At 37.4% G+C, this 18,360-nt stretch overlaps 1 protein-coding gene across 2 annotated transcripts in view; it reads right to left on the bottom strand.

The window, feature by feature from the left end:
• bcl9l (bcl9 like) overlaps positions 1 to 18,360 on the bottom strand; it is a 43,387-nt gene that overhangs the window by 13,095 nt on the left and 11,932 nt on the right. For both annotated transcript variants that reach the window (XM_056766036.1, XM_056766037.1), the window contains exons 2-3: positions 1,606 to 1,670; positions 696 to 1,116 (exon numbers count right to left, since the gene is read on the bottom strand). In XM_056766036.1, the coding sequence (XP_056622014.1) occupies positions 696 to 1,017 (322 nt within the window). In that variant the 5' untranslated portion in view covers positions 1,018 to 1,116; positions 1,606 to 1,670. The remainder of the gene's footprint in view (positions 1 to 695; positions 1,117 to 1,605; positions 1,671 to 18,360) is intronic.

The raw sequence follows: 18,360 nt of genomic DNA, 5'->3' as shown, positions 1-18,360 counted from the left end.
TGCATGCTTGTGCGTGTGTGTGTGTGTATGTGTGCACTGAGCGGACCGCTGACATTCAGGAACCTGTTGCGTCGAGTCTCACTCCCCCTCAGTTTCTCCACCCACTCTATTCTACTTCCTGTCTGTGCGCACACAGTCTCTCTCTATCCCTGCTCACAATTAGTGAGTGACACACCACAGCTCGACCGACAGGAAAACACGAGCACCTGCAAGCGCACGCCTTTCACACGGATCCATGTACATGCTTCATAAGCACACGAACGCTGGTGTCTTCAGAAAGGTCAGGGCATTTTGGGGTTGCTGAAAACAGTTTCATCTTTACTGTGTTTCCAGGCGAAAGGGGAATTACAGAAGTTTGGGCTGTTGATGGAGAGATACAGTTCGAAGATGAATGAGTAATATATGCGGTTTGAGTATTGGCACAAAGTCTGGTCCATGTTGCAGCCTGTTATGGAACCCTTTTCACTTTTTTCTAGTGACATTTAAGGATCCGCTCACACAGAATATTCATTAAGCACCGTAAAAAACAACACCTCATGTCCCACAAAGACTAGGTCTGCCCCTTGTGGACTCTCCGAGCCAATCAGATTGCTGACTTAAAAACAACATTCCACTTATATGTGGAAAACGCAAGGGATGGTCAGTTAGCGGCGTTACGGCATGCTTTTTGAGTCTAACACAAGTATACTACCTACCTTTGATATCCGGCTCCAAGACAGGAGTGATCGACTCTCTCTGGTCTCCTGTATCCATGGAGACGCTCCTTTCCCTCTTGGCCTTGGTCTTCATTATCCCACCTACTCCGACGCCAGTGCTTGATTGACTGAGACTCTTCAGTCCAGGGTTGCCAGGAGAAACCTGGTTGGATTTGACTCCATGGTTCCCTGACACACTGCTCTTTGACCCCTGGGTGCTCGCAGGACCTTGCTGTTGCGATTGGTTTACATTCGGGAGCTGTGATTGGGCCCCGCTAGTCACTTGCTTGCCATGATTGGTGAGTTTACTTTCGGAGTGCATTTGATTGGCCGGTGGTGGAGAGGAAACGGAAGGGATAGGTTGAGATATGTTGTGTCTGGCTGTCAGAGAGAAGTGCACTGCAAGCAAACTTACAGACAGCTAATGAAAGAAAGGGAGAGATGAAAAAAGTGTAAGTATGGCTGTTAACTTAAACCCATTTGCAGCACCTGCATTCATGAAACACTGAATGAACAAAACCCAGGTACCAGGTAAAAAATGTGATGGTAGAGATTTTACAGTAACGTTTATTTGAACTATTTGAAATGCATCCAGCAGTGGTCATCATGACATTAATGAGATCACATTTGCAGGCATATCATTGTGTGCATATGAAGAGTTTGTTTCCAAAAAGAGAAAACTCATGTTTTTTTATTCTGCAGTCAAATAAATATCAGTCAAATTTAAGCCATAATAACAAAAAAATGACACTGACACAATAAAACATTATAACATAATAAAAAACATGATTACAATTTTAAAACGGAGTTCTCATTTTGGAAACAAACTTTATATATTGTCTATTTTACAGCAGCTCTGAATTCAGTAGGGTTTGCATTGTTTGTAGACATGCTGCAGGATTTTACGCACCTCACTGGGTTGAAGGTCCAACAAACAAGTGCATTCCGACGTCTTCTCACTTCACAAGCACTGATCTGTAACACACAAACAAACACAGGAAAGTTTTAGTTTTAGCTTTCCTGTAGCTCAGTGGTAAGAGCATTTCGTTGTCATCGCAAGGTTGTGGGTTCGATCCCAGGGGATTGCAAATACCTATGTAAAATGTATAGGATAAAGCAATGAAAGTAGCTTTGGATAAAAGCGTCTGCCAAATGCGTAAATGTAAATGTAGTTGTGGTGCTTTCAGTAAGATACTTTAATTAACTGTGAAACAAAACTTTTAGTATCATGAGCACATTTACGAAAATGATAAATCAGGAAACTTTTAAAACATAGAAAGGTCTCTTTAGGAAGATGGGTGTAGGTGACACATTAAATAATAATAAACTCTCTCTTACTTTCGACAAACATCTCACTTTCTTTTCAAGATGTCTCACTTCTTCTCTTTCTGACAAATACATAAAGAAACTTTCTTTCTTTGCACAATGTGTGCTAGTCATTAAAAATATTACAGATACAAATACTCCATATATTAAACATAGTTTAAACGTTTAAAAGTAGTTCTAGGGCATCTTTAGGCCTGTGTGCTACTAAAAGATTTGTCATAAAAGTAAAAACATACAACATATACAGTTCTGAAAATAAAACTTAAAAAAATAAGGCCTATACAAATGTTTGTCCAATAAAATGCTTCCTACAATGACAAATCCACTTACCCTAAATCCAAATATCACCAGCCGGTGACTACATTTGTGACTACATTTACATTACATTCATTCATTCAGCAGACGGTTTTATACAAAGCGACTTACAGATGAAAGAGCATTTAACATTTTGCCAAATGAGCTAACAATAAGAAACACTTAATAGGACTAGGTGTTATAATCACACTATTTCAGCGCACTTGAATTGCCAAATAGGACTTTTCCCATGCCTTATGCATGACATAAGCGGCATTTAGTGGTGATGTTGTGAATTGCAACCAATGGCTAACTCCACCCCTTCCTTGCGAGGCACTATGGTGGGACACAGAACTAAGATGTTGTTACATTTTCACTTCTTTGTCAAAGGATATAACTTTAGGGCTACTGTAGAAACAACATGGAGAATTCCATGTAAGGGGACCTGTGGTGTATGTAGGTAGAAATAGCTCATTCTAAGGAAATAAAAACATAAGGCTTCATTTTGTAAGTTCTTTAAACACCTGTGAAGACATAGTTATGTATATTATATGTCAATACATTCTCCAAAAATTACACCTTCAAAAAAGGAGAAGCCCTTCGATGTCCCTCCCCTTTCAAAGTCAGCATGAAACGAAAGTTGCAGTGGTGTTTTCTTCAGAAAATGTAAGGTATATTTGAACAAAACAGCTTCTGGAACATTGAATAATATAAGGCGGGGCATGATTTCATCCGTTAGGAATTGATTCAAATTTGTAAGTTGGAGACCAGGCTACTGGAGAGTCAATTTAGTACCACCCCCAGGCTGAGACGTATGCCATGCATTTTTATAAGGACACACACGCACATACCTCTCATTTCAATGGCTCTCAGCACAGCTGCCAAGTGTGTGTGTGTTGGTGAAGTATTGGGTTTCTCTCATCTGAATGGAAGAGAAACTACACACAATCCCAGCAGCCACCTGCCTGTGTCTATAACCTGCGAGCTCTACAGCATCTAAGCTCTGTCTGTATCATGTGTGCGTGCACATGTGTGTGATGTCCTTTTGGGCCTGTCGTGCAGCCTGTGTAAGAGTGGCATGCGGTACATGTCTGTCTGTGTTCAGGCTTGAACAGGACACCCCAGCACCTGTTGCACACACACCCAATGACGTCATCCTTTAGTCAAATCTGCCTTATTTTACATTTACTTAAAGGGATAGTTGAGAATGAAAATTCTGTCATCATTTACTCACCCTTAGATCATTCCAAACCTCTATAAATGTCGTTGTTCTAAACACAAAGGAAGGTATTTGGATGAATGTCAGTAACCGAGCCCCCCACCGACTCCCATAGTTAACGCAAACAGAATTTTCCTTTTTGGGTGAACGGTAATGCTAGTGTTTAAAATACAGAAGTGTGTTTACATTTAAGCGGCAGATACTATAAAACACAAACTGAAAGATGTGTGATGGAGATGCTAATGATGTCCCACACATGTTTCCATCCTAGAGCTTCAAGTTCCAAATTGTTGACCTCAAAAACAACCAAAGCCGTATCTGTCCCTCGCACACAAACCCATGTCTGCCTCAATCACAATCACACTCTCAAGGCGAAACAATTTTCTTTCCGTTTGTCACCGTTCACACACATCATCTTCTTCCTCCATGAGCTATTAACGCTTCCTTTCCAACTCTTTCACTCCTCTTAGTGCTTCGATTTTGCACCACCAGTGGCACAAAACGCTACTGCAAAAATAAACAATGTTTTCAAACAGGTTTTCAAAACACAACCTCTGGTGCCATTGGGTGAATAAACATGGTCCTGCCCCAAACTCACTATATGAACAAAGTTAAGTTTTGACAACGTCACACATTGACAGTTTTTACACCATTCTTTGTAAAGCTGCTTGGAAATTGTATTGTGATATGAAATGGTCAAAATCACTATGCAAATAAATCAAACTGAATTGTAAAGGAGAAATTCAGAAAAGAATTCCACAGTTTGACAGAGTTTAGCTAATCATTAACACAAGCACCATTCATCACATATTAACTCAAGAGGAAACGCGTTCTATCTATTGCGATAGCGCATCGACTGACGGATGTTTGGTAACACCTTTTCTGACAATCTTGAGCTCTTATGGTGAGTGGATGGATGGCGTTGTCTACATTTACTGGAATCATTATCATTTGTGGTCGGCTAATGTCAGAAGCAATAAAGATACTTTACGTTCATTTCTGCTGGATCTATCGCATTCACTTTCGATAGCACCTGCACACCTGCCAGAATAAGAAGATGATGAAGAAGAAAATGCACTAGTGTTATTTTTGGACTAGGTCCATCTACTGTATGTTTGAGCCAAGAGGAGGCCCTCAGTCCCACACACACTGTAAAAAAGCAGAAGACATTCAGGACGGCATTCAATTGGATGACAGTTTGAGTGCAAGATGAGTCATCAATACATTTTCTTAGAATTGAAAGGCTGTAAAATGTATACATGTGCACAATGACGCAACAAAGTATACTAACATAAACTCACATAAAGGATTATTAGGAACACCATACTAATACTGTGTTTGACCCCCTTTCACCTTCAGAACTGCCTTAATTCTACGTGGCATTGATTCAACAAGGTGCTGAAAGCATTCTTTAGAAATGTTGGCCCATATTGATAGGATAGCATCTTGCAGTTGATGGAGATTTGTGGGATGCACAAAGCTCCTGTTCCACCAAATCCCAAAGATGCTCTATTGGGTTGAGATCTGGTGACTGTGGGGGCCATTTTAGTTCAGTGAACTCATTGTCATGTTCAAGAAACCAATTTGAAATGATTCGAGCTTTGTGACATGGTGTATTATCCTAATGGAAGTAGCCATCAGAGGATGTGTACATGGTGGTCATAAAGGTATGGACATGGTCAGAAACAATGCTCAGGTTGTCCGTGGCATTTAAACGATGCCCAATTGGCACTAAGGGGCCTTAAGTGTGCCAAGAAAACATCCCCCACACCATTACACCACCACCATAATTGTATTAATGAGAAATTGAACAGGTGTTCCTAATAATCCTTAAGGTGAGTGTATACAGTAGATTGCCTTGAAACAAACACACACAGGACAAAAAAGACACCAAAAAACTAATTCATTGGGTTTTTAAACCATTGAAAACCTATGAAAGTGAGAATGCGAGAGAAGAAAGACTGACCTAGAGAACTCTTTTGAAAAGCAAGATTTCTTTGCCCGACCGTTTATTTAGAAAACTCAGCTATTACCATCTTCCACTTTGATCCCATTTTCACAGTCCAGAAGAACTGAAAAGAGGCAGATATGAGGAAACAACAGTCTGTCACCAGAAAATGACGGAGAATGAAGCACATTAAAGTCAAGTTAGCCGAAGAAACTTCGGAAAGAACTGTGACATGATCGAATTGTAAAAAACTGAGGGGGAATTTGACGCACAACAATCCCCTCAGAAAAGACGCTCCATGAATCCATAAGAGAGAATGAAAGTTTTTGTTTAAGCCATTCATAATGTACTGTTTTCAAACAACCCTATGACATCATACCAAAACCCTGAGGCCAACAGGACACGCATGACAAAGTCAAAATGGACATTCATATGTGTGTATTATGAACTAAAACAAAACCGCCACAATGAGACAAAGCATATAACAGTGAATGTGTTACACAAGTATAAATAGTGGGTGTGAACAGGACACAACAGCAAGGTTTCATTGAGAACCTGATTTTTAACAATAACATAAAAACCTTTTAGGGCATATCCACCAACTGTGACTCTGTATAAGGTATTGATGCACAGGAATTTCGGCTGCTGAAAATTTGCAAAAATAAAGAAATAAAAGCAGAAATATCTGGCGCCTGTGACTCTCCATTATCACGCTCACTCCAGCTGTTATAAAAGGACGACCATGTAAGTGCACCATAACAAAGGCTAAAAATAATAAAAAATTATACGAAAAGCTCACAGAAAATGACACACAAGCTTTGTGTGATGCGGGACTGCACGAGAACAGCTTTATGTTGCTTTATTGTCAGAGATCACGCGCATTGACTCAAGAGCGTTTTAATGTAAAGCCGAACTTTGACTGCAAGCGACTCTTCACATATAGATGTGAATGATCAGCGGAACGATCTGTCAGTAAATGATGATGTAGCTCACGTGGACCATCATCCAGCAGGTGCTGATGTCACTGAAGCTCATTTCAAGCCTGTTCACATGAACAGACTCACTGTACTTCTGTGTTCTGCGTGTTGTTTTCATTTAAATGACTGTGCCCCATATAACCTTTTTGTATTGGCAGGAGCTTCTGAGTTTGACTATAACTTGACTACTGTTATGCATATAATAACTCCAGAATAATTCTACAACTGCAATGTTTAGATGATTGGTATTTTTTTATATTTGATTGTGTTGCATTGACCAAGGAACGAAAACTAAAGCATTAGCAGCTGGTCAGGTAAAGTACATTCATTCTCATGATTGCGAACAATGTAGCGTGCAAGCTTAAAATTTACATAATTTATCGCCAATCTCAAATTATTTCTATTGTCCGCTGGTATAGTTAAAGTTAAAATGTGAACGGCCCTATAGACAGCAACAACATATACGTTATGCGGCCCAAACTTTAATTCCGTTTGACCGCAAACAATCAATAACTGTTGAGTAGTTTTAATTTAATTTAATACAATTCATATCCAAAAAGATGCATATTTATTATTATTAATAAGGATGAACCGATACCAGTATCGGTATCGGGCCCGAAACCAAGTTTGTGTACTCATACTAGTACATCATATAGATACACCGATACCAAAGTCCGATACCTCATGTGACAGAACTGACTGAAATTTGTGCTGTGAAAGTTTGTGACAAGCACATAATATTGTCTTTATTCATTATGTGTTTTGAGGCAGAGTTTTTAGTTTCAGTGTGTTGTGCTTGGAAAATTGCCACCCCACCCAAAAGATACAGGTACAGGCATCGGTATTAATATCGGCAAGTACCAGAAAAAAATATCGGTACTTGTACTTGCTCTTTAAAAAATTGTATTGAAGCCTAATTAATAATATAAATGAAATATAAACTAATTCCTTATATTAAAACCAAACTCTGACTGGAACTTAACTTGGCGGGTACATCCGAAGAATAATACTAATTTAAAAATACAACAAATTAAATTACATGCAGCGATTTTCATCTGATGATCAGAATCTGACTTTCTAGTTTTAAACCAGTTCAATAAACTTTTCTGAAATTATTCGAACTTGCATTCAAACAGTGTATGAGAGAAATAATTAATTTGCTGCTTTTAAAAAGCTATTTCCTCATGGAACTGATTCTGAACTCAACCCACAAACACTGTGATCCATTTAGTATGAAGGTCTAGCAGTGAGTCCCACACACACACACACACACACAACTTACACTGTTGCACATTTTTAGCATGCTGAGGTATATTAATAGCTCCAAATTCCCAAACGGGAGCAGCAGAAAAGTAATAGGAAAATTCTGGGCCCTCTCCTAAGACACACACCTCTCAGGCTCTCTTCTGCTTACGTAAACATATAAATCTCACACACACGCACACAGAGAGTTACTGTAGGCAATACAGGTTCAATACTGTGACGAAAGTGTGTGACAGAGGAGTTAAACGTTAACAACACACACACACACACAGAAACAGTGAAGGCTTTATGACACTCCGGCCCCAGCTTCACAAACTAAGTTTTGAGCACGGCGCCAGTGGAAATACGGAGAAGAGAGAGCAAGACATATGGGTTCTGATGGCTTTACTTTCTCAGTCTGTCCACTTAGACCAGTTGTTTCTGGCAGATGAAATTATTTGTTTCCAAAACAACAGACTCAACCTCAACGCTGCAGTCAGATTGGATTCTGTTGTGCGAGTTTTCTTCACTTGAATGACGAATCTTATAACTCAAGGTTTTACCTTAGAGGTCCATTTCAGTAGTGTGAAACAAGCATAGGCTGGAAAATACAAAGTCTTTTGGTCTCCACAAGAATTGAGCACATGAAGGGGGTCCCTTAAACCCAATGTGCAAGTGGTATGAAAATTATATGAATGCTTGACTCTGCATATGTATATAGCAATATGAGATTTTGCTTGGTTTATTTCTAGAAAAAAGTTTCGCTATGAAATAGATAATTCATTACATGAACTATAGTTTTTTTGTGGTTGCCAAGAAACAGCAATCTGGCACATTAGAATAAAGTTATATAGTCATCCAATCACATTTCAAGGTCTGTATGATCTTTTTTTAATATATCAGTCCTGTTAAATTGTGATAAAAGCTAGTTTTGCTCTGTGAGGAACTGGCCATTAGGGTGTATGCCAAGATGCTGGAATAGGCTCCAATCCTCCTACGATCCTGCAGAGGAAAAGCAGGTTCGGAAAATGGATAGATGGAAAAATATTTGTTATTCTTGCTGGAATTTCAACGCAAAAATCTTTAACATAACCACTTAATATCTTCTTCCAGACACATGACATGAATAAAACATTCAGTCAAAATGTGATTTCATCTCAGAGGTTGTGCGTTACTAGTAACTTCCGGGAATTATTGAGAAGCTCCAAGAACCGCCATTGCTGTGAAAAAACTGTTCCATTGGAGTCAACCGAGTTGACACAACTCTCTTTCTCAATGGCTCTTGTTCAGAACCGAAAAAGAATGTAAGTAAATTAGTATTGAGATGAGTTGTGTTTGTTTGTTTTAAAACCATTTTGGGCTGGACTTGTCCAATATACACTTTGTGTCCTGTACAGTAACAGTAAACCTAACAGATCGTAAGGTTGCATTTTAGGACTAGGGAAGAACACAAAGACCTTTGAAAAAGCTGTTAAAGCTTATCAGTCAGGTAAAGGTTATAAAGCCATCTCTAAAGCTTTAGTGCTTCAATGAAGAAAGTTTGGAATAGTTGCTTTTCCTGGAATAGGAAGGGTCCTTCGTCCTGCCAAAATCTCACTAAAAGCAAGTAGCAAAACTATCCAGAAAGTCACAAAGAACCCCAGAGCAACATCCACAACTCTTTGGGAGTCATGGGGCACGAGCCACTGCTCACACTGATTTCACCTGAAAGATCTTCAAGAATTTGAGCAATGTTTTATGGACAGATGAATGAACAATTGAACGTTTTGGAAGATATGGGCCTGTCTGGTTATGTCTGGCGAAAAAGGCCCTACTTCATTTCACATAAAGAAAAAACAAGAAGCAGGGGTGGTGGTCTACAGAATTGGGAAGCTTTTGATGCCTCAGGACCTGGTCAAATAAGACAAGGAACGTATGTTTAAGTGTAGCATGGTAAATTTTATTTCATAATTATGTGAATGATGCAGATAACACCCAGTTCAGTTAAGCTTAAATTAAATGATAACGTCTCAACAATAACAACCAAAAAAAGAAGTAGATGACTCAAGGCCTAACTTTCCCTTCCCAAACTATAGACAGTAAACTCATCAAGCCACTATAAGCAACATACTGTTTTTCTTGACAACTATTTACCACGAATGAAGTGCTGGTTTGGTAAAAATGCTCAGTTTTGGTAGGATCTGTCACAAACACGCTTTGTATAATCAATGCAAATCACAGACAATGGCTACTCATAAGCTGTGACTCACTGTGACACATGTTTATGTACACACATACTGTCTCCCAATGGAGTTCAAAGGCTCATTGCTGCTGTACTTAATCCAACTCTATCACCTGATGCCCGGACCTTTGCCCCCACTGCTTAATGCACTCAAGGAAAGGTAAACAGTCTAAAGCTGACTGACACTCTGAAAGCTCTAATCATTTACCTGCTACCGGCATTTAAAAGCTCATAAGCGCATCCAGGCCACAGCTTAAGGTTTACGTCCAACAATAAGGACCTCACGCTTCGCTGCAAATGGACGAGCCAAAAAACGGGTCGTCAGTGTCAGCTATGCAAACAAATATTATGCATTTCAAAGAAAACTTAAAATAATGACAGATATGTCACAAAGCAGGAAACTCAACTTCCTTAGGGGAAGACCCTTGGGCAACAATTTTATTAAAGTTGCTATTATATATAAAGGGATATTATAAATGGGTTCATAGAATTTACAGAGAATATATATATGTTTTTTCCAAACAACTCACCAAACTTTTATTACGCATTTAAATTTGTCAGCTTTATAACACGTTTTGAATGTCACATGAATATCAGATACACGTAATATGCATTTTATTGCTCAAATATTTAATAAAATAATAATAACAACTATTATTATTATTTAATAATCATTATTTTTATTAATAATAATATTGAATTTGAATAATCATAATACCATTAAATAATATTAAGTAATAATAATTTATTATTAACCATTTAAAACCTTATGCGCCATTACAGACATGTTTTACTAAGCTGTATTCATTTTACCATAACTCTAAACTGTTTGCGCCATCTACACCATTAACACTTGCACATTGTGTTAGAATGTAACAGTCAAAAAAATGTGAAAACATCCTATTTTTGTAACAGGCTTTAAAGGCTGTGATCCTTTAAAGCCTGTTACAAAAGGTAAATACTAATTCTACTAGTGTAGAGTATATATCCTTTTATTAAGACAGTAAGCGTTGGTGTGCTATATTAAATATATTTAATAAAATAATGACAAAAACAACTTTTATCATTACATATAATTCTTATTATTAATTCAGGTTCTAGACTATATTATTATAATAATATTTAATACTTTTAATGTATTATTATTACTAATACTATTAAATATGATCAATAATAGCTTTTGGTAACTCTTCAATATAGGGAACAATTCTCACTATTAACTCGTTGTTATGAGCATGCCTATTATTGGCATATTGGTGGTTTATTAGTACTTATAAAGCACATATCCTGCATGACCAGACTCTAAATCCCTAATCCTACACAATACCTTAACCTAACAACTGCCCTACTAACTATTAATAAGCAACAATTTAAGACTTAATTGGGGAACAAGACATGGTAAAATGGTTTGTTAAAAAAATCGAGAATTGCACCTTGTACTAAACAGTGACCTAGCATTTTTTTGTTTTTAGCTACAATTACTTCCGAAAAAAGGCAAATACTAAGTTTATATCCTTTCAGGATGAAATAGTTGCTTTTCTGGAGGGTCATGGTATTAAATCTGTCAAATTGGCATTGCAGTTGTTGTTTTAAAGCTAAAGTCAGCCGTTGTGACTTTAGGGTTTGTGCAACGCTTTAGTCAAAATGCAAATTCTTCTGATACCAGCCACGGGAAATCAGGCCTTTTTAATGCTTTTTTTATAGTTGGTGAACCTCAGTATGAATCACCATAATTTGGGTAAAATAGTTAAGACTGATCCATCGATCCTGATGGGTCTAAAAAAGCCCAAAGCTGTTATATTCTTTTGTAAATGCTTTGTTTCAATCCCGTCGCAGCACATTTTGGTCATTTTCAGCACAATTTGAATAAAGCTGTAATCTAAAACAGCTCTTTCTGGCGTGCCGCGAGAACTCCAAAGTGATTTGTTTGCAATCTTGATCATCCCAAGTCAAGAACTGAAGTCATTTACAGTCAATTTCAACACACTATAATTCTACAAAGTGAGCACTCAGCAGTGAGCATACTTATGTCGCCGCCACAGAAATGACTACCCCACACCCCAGATTACAACCGGTGACTCAGCGCTCACCAGCACAGCTACTCTCCATCAGGACGAGAGAAAGACTAAGAGTCCTTATTGTCACAAGTCAGGCCGATCATGTGAAAAGCCTCGTCTTGTTTGGACATGAATCTCGCAGAACAGAAACCTGAATTTCCCACACATCAGCTGAAACTGGCGCAAACGTGTTTTCGTCTGACTAATATGTCCACACACGCGATGACTAACGCTTTTTCGCTTTCTTTCATTTCTCCTCCTCGGCACCGGAGACTACTTCACACCGTCTGAACGCTTCCCTCTCCTCCCGTCTATCTCTATTTCTGTCTCGGCATGTGTTCTACTCAGACCCTAATGAAGTGTGTGAAGAGGGAGCCATTAAACACGTTTAAACCGTGTTCAAACCTATTATTCATGCCGCCTGTAAGATCGTCTTGACATTTGACTGAGCATCAATTATGTCTGACAGCTCTATAAATGATACACCGAGGACTTGTTACTGGTGCTTGCATCGAAAAGCTGTTACTATTGCTATTGCTCATCCTTACGGATATGATAGATTTTTTTAAAAATCTTTTTGGTCAATTTTTTTGATATTTCAGTATATTTAGTGATTTAAAATAACCCTTTGAGTTCCTAACTTGTGTATAACTTTCTTTCTTCCGAAGAACACCAAAAATATATTTTCAAGAATGTTGGAAACAAACACTGAACCCCATTGACTTCCATTATGTAGACACAAAACCATTTATCAAAGTCATTTACAGGTTTTAAACAACATGAGGGTGAATGAATCAAGAACGATTTCTTTGTGTGTGTGTGAACTATCCCTTTAAAATGGAGGAAATTTTAACAATATTCCAAATTTGTATGCTGCCTTCACATGCGCTTGAATATTCGATATTTCTCACTTCAACCCGGAAATAATTTATGGAATGGTGCTCTTTTAATTTTAGCAGATATTTGTAATGTTTTAATGCTACTAAATCATTTGTAAAATCAATGTTTTAATGTTACAAAATACTTTTGATGTTACTAAATCCAGTTACTTCCGGGTTGAAATGGGAATAATCGCATTTAAGAGAGTGCATGAACAGGGTTTTTCATGCATGGAGAAATTGTAGGCGGCCGCCTCCGTTATATGTCGTGCCGCCTCAGACTCTAGTCAAAACTATGTCTGGTGTCTTCGAAAGAAATGCTTCATTTGTTACTGCAGTTGCGGCATTACGCCACAGTAAAGGCGCTGTTTTGTATCAGCACACAGAGTAAAAGAGTTGCAGAAAGAGAGCTGGCTGTATTTCGCGGCTGTTTGTTTTGCATCCAAGTACGTTTAATTTCTTGAAATTTCTTAAATTAACATGATGTGCATCATTGTTGTCTTTAGCTGTGCAGTTGGATCGCTGAATCAGCATATACTCCCAGCGTATCGCCAGTATGAACGCACATTGCATTCAGAACGACTCGCACGCGAATGACTCATTTGAACAGATTCATTTAAACATTTGAACTTTTCTGTCAATACGCCTATTTCACAAAATGGCGACAGAGACCAGAAGTAGGGGAAAACTTTTCACCGTCGCACTGCTGGCAAGCCATTCATTCATTCATTCTGCTTGTTTTCTCACAGGAATTATTTTTATTTACCAAAAACAAAAGTAGCATATGTTACTGGGAGATGTAAAAATATTGAAAACAAACATAACAAAAACCTTGTTTTTTGAGCAATTTATTTATTATCAAGGTCTGATATATGTTAGACAAATCAGCATTAAGGAAGCACTTTATGCCTAACTTTTTCTGTTCTCTGCAACTGTTCTGTGTAGTAGACGGAGCTAGAGCATTGACCGGACAAGCGTTTACCCTACTTCCGATTTGTACACGCCACGCTGTGAAATAGGTCTATAGCGAATATAAGAGATCAGTGAATCATTCAATTGAACCACATAGAATGCAAGATCTGAATGAGCTTTGCTCATTTTAGCCAGTAAGACTGGTTAATTCAGTTGGCTATAGTGGGCTGAAAATTTGTCGAAAATGATAAAAAGCTTTATTTGATTAAAAAACATTTCGGTTTGGTTGAAGTAAAGTTTTATATAACTTAATAATGGTCATTTTCATCTAATTTTATTAGAACTTTTAATATGTCAAAGTCACTTTGGTTAAGACACTTAAAGGTACGGTAGGCCTACGTGTGTGTGTGTGTGTGTGTGTACAAGATCAGGATGGCAACACCCAAAACACCTGTTATGACTTAATTTTCTTCAAACCCAGTCAGAAACACTCAAATCACCTGAACTTTTGCAAGGAATCATGGGAAGTTGCCGTAAGACCATTGTAGGTCAAGAGACAATGGAGGTCAGTAGGTCACAAAAATCACCTGATTGTTGAATTGTGATTAAACACAACATATTAAACTAGGCTATTGCTATGGTGCGTGACTAAATACTATCGTACAACAAGAAGAGATATGATTAAACAGTAAATAATAGGCCTCAACACTCCCAGTCTGGCTTTAAACTGGGACAGATCCTTTCAAATCCTCCTTTCATCACAATAGAGAGTTTACCTAGATACCTTCCAGTGTCAGAATGTCTATCTAGTAATTTCGTCTCTCTCTCGCTCTCTCTCTTAGTCCAGCTGTGTGTCTTCCCTGCTCAGTCACTCTTTTGTTCCTCCACCGCATTGGGCCGTTTGTTTTTCTGTCCTTCGTTGTCGTGGGAGTGAGCACAGCGCAGTCTCGAGTAGAACAAAAGGTTACGAGAGTGCAACCGTCACATGCGTAAGACAGAAGCTACAGTAGTTGCAGACCGCATGTGTGTGTGTGTGCGTGCGGGACTGCAGGTAAGAGAACAGCTCCTCTCTGTCAGAACTTGACTCAGAAGGGAATCGGCACAATGCTTTACATTTGTGCTCCACAAGCACCCAAGATCGAGTTTGGGAGACAAGACTTGGGGACGCCACTGCAGGCTGCATACGTCAAGGATCAGCTTATTAAAACTGATCTAATTTTCTTCTGAGGAGCTCACTGTCCAAAGCCTTGCCTATGTGTCACAAAGAGAGAGAGCCAAGAGAAGAATCTGAACTGTGGTTTTCGATCACAATAATGGCTTTATTGATATAAACTGGGTTCCCACACCTTTTGACCAATTCATTGTTATGACTTTTTCAGTCTTTAGTGATCACTGAATATTTTTTTTTAACACTTTACAATCCGGGTTGGGTGTAACTAGTTACTACACTCAAAAAAAAAATTGTTGCTGTCTGTTCAATTTACTTAACTTGCATAAGTTAAAGCAACACAACTTTTGGAAAATATGGTTACAACATGATTGTTTTATGTTTAGACATATAACTGAATCCATTCATGTTGGGACAACATAAAGGAGTTGTGTTGTGTTAACATAAAATAGTTATAATAGGGCAGAGGACTTATATTTCCCAGCATGCTTTGCGTACACTGCATTTTGAGAGCTATTTTCTTAAATAAGTGTTTTATATCGTGCAATTTTCAGTAAAAAAAACACTTGTTAGTGTTTAATGTTCATTTATCTTAAAAGTTTTAAAGAGTTAGTTATATTTTTGAGTTTGGTGGTTACCCTTGTTCAGAAAAGTGTTGCCTTTGGTTAGGTTGGCAGTCTTTAGAGATTACAGAGTTTGTACAAGTTATTCTTGTTGGAATTTTTTTTTAATGTACATGTCTTTGATATTGAAAAGTAAAGGTAGTCTTTAGAGATTACACAAGTTATTCTTGTTGGAAAATGTTGTAAAAGTTATTGAAATTATTGAATAAATTCATTGAATAAACAGGAACTGAATGAAACTGTAGAATTTATTTTGGTTGAACGTAAAAATATAAATTTTAGGATAACTGAAGTTAATTAACTCAATAGTTTAAAACAAAACATAGCCTGTTAAATTGATTCAACTAAACAACATTGCTTTTACCTTAAGCAATTAACTTACATTTACTGAAATAAAAAATGTTATTTAATTTCAATGTAATCCAGTTACGTGCAACCAGTTGACATAAAAAAGTTAAGTTAGTCCAACATATTATTTTTTTGAGTGTAAGTAATAAGTAACTTTAATTTAATTACTTTTTACAGTTACTTTGGAATACAATTGAACGAAATACTGTGTAATGTATACAACAGTGGAATTGACACAAAAATTCAAAGTCTAACTTTTATAATGCATGCATTAATGTATCTTTCTCACATTTGTAATACTTGTCTATCCTTGAATCACTTAACTAATCAAGGTTGATATATGATATAGAAGTCATTAGTAATAAGTTATTAAATACTTTTTGGAGAGAAAATGTGTACAGTAATCTAATTACACTATTGAAAATAAGGTTGTATTCATGAACTGTAAATAAACAATATAGTTTTTCAGTGTGTATTAATTTTATCAATGTTAGATAATTTCAAAACAATTGTGTTAGTTCTTTGTGCATTAAAGGTGTCATGACATTTTATGTTGTCTTATGCATTTCTGCTGTGACATGGCGGCTATAGCACCACGGCTGCAATAACTGAAGCTACGCCTTCAGCTTTGCGTGTACATTTGGGCAGCGTCATGCAAACATAACCAAAAACTGACGTAGAGATGTGGAGGTGTGATTGATCGAAGCATTTTAGCCAGATCTGGATCAGACTTAGTTAGAGTAAATCATCATGTGGAAAACGTTGAGTTTTGAGACTTTGGATGTCTTATACATGCACAAACGGTTAAATAACACACTAAATCAAAAGCAAAACATGAAATTCCTTTATATGACCCCTTTGACTAATGCCAACAGTTTAATTTTTTTTTAATGTTTTAGTAAATGCTAAAATGTAGGCCTACATGAACGAAGATTAATCCATGTTGTAGAAGTGTTGTTCATTGTTAGTTCATGTTAGCTAATGCATTAACTAACTACTAACAACTCAGTTATTATTATATATATTATTATATTTTAGCTTCAAATTAAGCTTGCACGATATATCGTTTTAGCATCGATATCGCGATGTACGCATGCGCAATAGTCACATCGCACAAGGTGCGATGGAGGGAAAGTGTTTTTTCTATATTTGCCTGATATAAAGTAATGAATTCTGATTTATGGGTGCTTTTTTTTTCAAAGCACATGTTGTTGCTTCACGTTTTTGGCATGCAGCCTTTGCATGCGTGCGCATGACGAAATGAGCGAGGAACGGGAGAAAAGCACCGAAATGGACGACTTGGTCGCAAAAAGAAGCGCATCGTCAATTATTTGGAAATATTTTGGCTACAGAAAGGATGATGTTGACCAAAAACAGGTACTTTGTCAGGAGTGCCGTGCAGTAGTTGCCACAACACGCGGAAACACAACTAATTTGTTTGATCATTTAAGTCGGCACCACAGAGCTCTGTATGACGAGTGCAAAGCCAGATCTGATTGCCGTCCAAATCAAAAAACTATTTCGGATGCGTTTGCCAGTGTTACACCATATGCGAAGGGTTCCAAGCGGCATAAAGAGATCGCGGATGCGATAACATTTCACCTGGCGAAAGACATGGTACCAATTAACACGGTGACCAACCCAGGTTTTGCAAACATGATCCGGTCACTTGACAAGCGTTATGTTATACCATCACACACTTATTTTTCTCAAGTTGTCATCCCAGGCATACTTATTTTTTGAGAAATTCAAGACATCTGATGAACAGTTCTGTATTTCTACACATCGCAATATATATCGCAGAAAAAAAATATCGCAATGTACGTTTTTTTCAATATCGTGCAGCCCTACCACAAATGTTATAGAATTGAATACATTAATGTCCCAAGACTTGTAACTTATTTCTATGACATTTCTATTACACAGCCCTGGAAATCAAAATTTTAAAATTGCCTGATTTTCTACAGCAATGTGAATGTTTTGTAATGTTTCTTTCTAATTAACTCTTTGGACTTTAGCTTTATTTGGAACAAGATTGGATCGCAATCTGTTAACAAAATACTGAAAATGTAAAACAAAATGTTTTTGTTTGTTTGATTTTGTTAATAAATTGTGTCAATTTAGTTCAACTGATACAACATACAAACGAATAAAAACTGTTCACCTTGAGGTAAATGAAAGTCACTTTGGGTAAGTGTCTGCCAAATTCATAATTGTAATCATATTTCTTATTTTGTATATAATATGCTTAACTGATTTCATATAGGAGTTCAATTTTAAATACATGCCTTATCGAAAAGTCCCTTTTGCAAATCACTTCAAGCCGATACAGACAAATATAGAAACATATATTAAATATCATCAAAAGGCTGAAAAACAGAGCTTTTTATATTGGCTAAACTGCCCAGCCCTGTTTGACAGATCATGTCACTCTGTAATGTGATCTCCACCA

This window comes from Triplophysa dalaica, chromosome 14, assembly GCF_015846415.1.
Source record: "Triplophysa dalaica isolate WHDGS20190420 chromosome 14, ASM1584641v1, whole genome shotgun sequence".
Classification (NCBI taxonomy): Eukaryota; Metazoa; Chordata; class Actinopteri; order Cypriniformes; family Nemacheilidae; genus Triplophysa; species Triplophysa dalaica.
The sequence above is the reverse complement of the archived record's forward strand: the minus strand, read 5'-3'. Positions and strand labels throughout refer to the sequence as shown.